Genomic DNA, 2,731 nt, shown 5'->3' on the forward strand with positions numbered 1-2,731 from the left:
CGGCCCCTAATTGTGAATATGATGAGCAATTATCAAAGGGAGCCATAGTTCAATATTAAGTCATGAATTATTACAGTGCTTCTTGAAGCAGGAAGAGCTTGGATATTGGCCGCTCCAACTGCCCTGTCCTTGTCTTCAACTGTACTGAACGTACGAATCCTTTCCTGTCCGGGAAGGTCCTTGTCACCTTTCCCATGATCTATGAGGAGCATTTTGATCCATGACAACAGCAATGTCCCCTGTCATGTAACTCCTGTGAGGCTTCGTCCACTTTTGTCGTTCCTGCAATAGCGGCAAGTACTCCCTTGTCCTTGCTAGTTGTGTGACTGTCAGTTCTTGATCTCCAGGATGGAGGGGTTGTGGTCCAGGATATTCAGGATGATCTTGTCCATGTACTGCCGCAGACGTAAATTGATTTCTTCCTGCTCCTTCAGGGCATACATTAACTGGTCTCTGACTCTGGAGGCATTGTCTATCTCAGCAGCCAGAGACTGGGCCTTAGTCTGTGTGGCAAACAGGTTCTTGGCTTCATGAAGACTCAGGCTGAGGATCTGACCGTTCAACTCGTCCTTCTGTTCCCTCAACTTCTGATTCTCCTGTTTGAGTCTCTTCACCTCGTGCTCTGGTTCCATCTCCCTGGTCCTGTAGGTGATGTCGGACAGGCTGGAGGAGGAGCTGCGACCGCGGTCGGGCTTCTCCGTCTCCAGCTTGAACAGCTGGAGGTGCTCCAGCTCCCGACGCAGATCCTCGATCACCTCCTCCATTGCCTCCTTCTCCTTTTGGAACTGCTGCCCGTTTTGTCTCAGTTTGTCCATCATCTTCCTGTAGAGGTCCATCTCATCCTTCAGACGCAGACTTGTGTCCTCCAGCTTGTCCGTCATCCTCTGTTTCTCTTCGTCCAGTTTTTTCGTCTGTTGCTTGAGCCGGCACATGTTCATGGACATGTCACTGTTGTCGTCCTCCACCTGCTGAAGTCGGTTGGTTAGCAGCTCTATCTGTGTGTTCTTCTCCTCTCCATCTTGTTGTAAGCCTCTCGGTGACGTCTCAGCTCCTCTCCCATGCTCTGCTCCGAACGGGACTCCTGGTCTTTGAGCAGCTCCTCCAGCTCGACAATAGAGATCCTGTTGGCATATATTATTGCCCCTCAAAGGGCCGTTGATGACCCACCCCAATAGGGTCCTCACTGCATAGGGTCCGTCACCAGAGCTATTTATTACTTCCCAGGGTTCCATGAGTTTTGACGCATTCGTCCCGATCAACATTTCAATGTCAGCGTCTAATTCTGGGATTTTGACGGCCTTTAGATATTCCCATTTGTCGATATATTTCTGTGTGGGAATATTACTCCTTGAAACAGGGATGGTATGATGAGTGAACATCTCTGGGAGCTCCACAAATTGGTTGCCATCCAACCTAGACACCTCCAGTCCTGTAAAGATTTCACTCTTAACAGCACTATCCTGGCCCATCGTGCGCAGTAGGATGTTGGTTTTTGTACCCTGCAAATTCAATTTTTCCATTAGGTGATTTGTGCAAAAGGTTGCTGTACTTCCAGGATCCAAGAAAGCATACGTCTGCAGCACCTTATCTCCCTTCTTAGATTTTATTTGCACAGGCACGATGGAAAGTGTGCTGTCTTGGTCTCCGGCCCCAGTACAACCATATGCTTGGAGGGAGACAAGTGCGCTACTAACTGGTCTTTCCCGTGTCTCGTCTCTGTGGATATGCAGAATCGTTGGATGTTTTAAATTACACTCATCACAAGTCAGACGAGCTCTACATTGCTTATTTATATGTCCTGCATTTAGGCATCCGAAACAAATTCCTTTTATTTTTAGAAATTCTATTTTCTCCCTTTGAGAAATTGCATTTAGTGTTGAACACCGGAATAATCTCTCTCCACAGACAGGACAGGCTGGCTCCTGTGATGTTATGGACTCAGGGGTTGCAGTATGGTTGGTAGCTGTGATTGTTGTTGCAAAACTGCTTTCTTTGATGTAACTCCTGGGTAGCTGTCTGCTTTGGGTTACAGTCTGTTGTGAGGTGCTTGGTCGTGCATCTGAAATATCTCCAAAAAGGGGATGCCTCAAGACTCTTACTTGGTTCTCCAGAAATTTCACCATGTCGGGAAATGTGGCCCTGTAGCCTCGTTGGTCCTGAATCGCACAAGCCTGAGACCTCCATCTTTCCCGCAGCTTATATGGAAATTTCAGCATGACCTGCCTCATGTTTGATGGGATGTCCATCTCCTCCATATATTGGATCTCCATCATAGCATTGCAGCACCCTCTTAAGAACAATGCAAATTCCTGCAGTGCTTTAACATCCTCGCCTTTAATAGGGGCCCATCCAAAAGCTTTATCCATATAGGCTGTGGCTATTCCATAATCATTGCCAAAGTTCTCTTTCAACAGTGCCTTTGCCCCTCCCTCCTTTCATAGCCTTCTTGTGGGAGCATATGTAGGCAGCTCCTCACCAGCTCCCTGGGCTGCCCCCTGGTGTACTGCTCCAAGTAATGTAGACAGTCTTGGTAGCTGCTTGCCTTTGCTTCGACACAATGTTCAAAGGTCCTGATAAATGAAGTACACTGTAATGGATCACCATCAAATACTTGTTATGTCTCTTTGTGGTAGAGTGGATGCCATTTGTTGTTGTACCAGCAGTGTAGTTATTTCATTTTGGCGTTTCATGATTCCACAAAGAGTCTCCGGGTCAACTGAGTTTTGTAATG

The 2,731-nt window shown here is 47.3% G+C and overlaps 1 protein-coding gene across 1 annotated transcript; it reads right to left on the minus strand.

Moving 5' to 3' along the window:
* Nucleotides 1–329: 329 nt before the first annotated feature.
* On the minus strand, nucleotides 330–1,469 carry LOC308312244 (rab11 family-interacting protein 4B-like; the record flags this gene model as incomplete). The annotated part of the gene is given in 3 exon segments (XM_080794625.1): nucleotides 330–1,012; nucleotides 1,015–1,121; nucleotides 1,414–1,469. Coding segments are annotated over 3 exon segments (846 nt in total).
* Between the last annotated feature and the right edge of the window lie 1,262 nt (nucleotides 1,470–2,731).

This window comes from Protomyctophum bolini (genome assembly GCF_963924005.1).
Source record: "Protomyctophum bolini genome assembly, contig: SCAFFOLD_130, whole genome shotgun sequence".
Lineage (NCBI taxonomy): Eukaryota > Metazoa > Chordata > Actinopteri > Myctophiformes > Myctophidae > Protomyctophum > Protomyctophum bolini.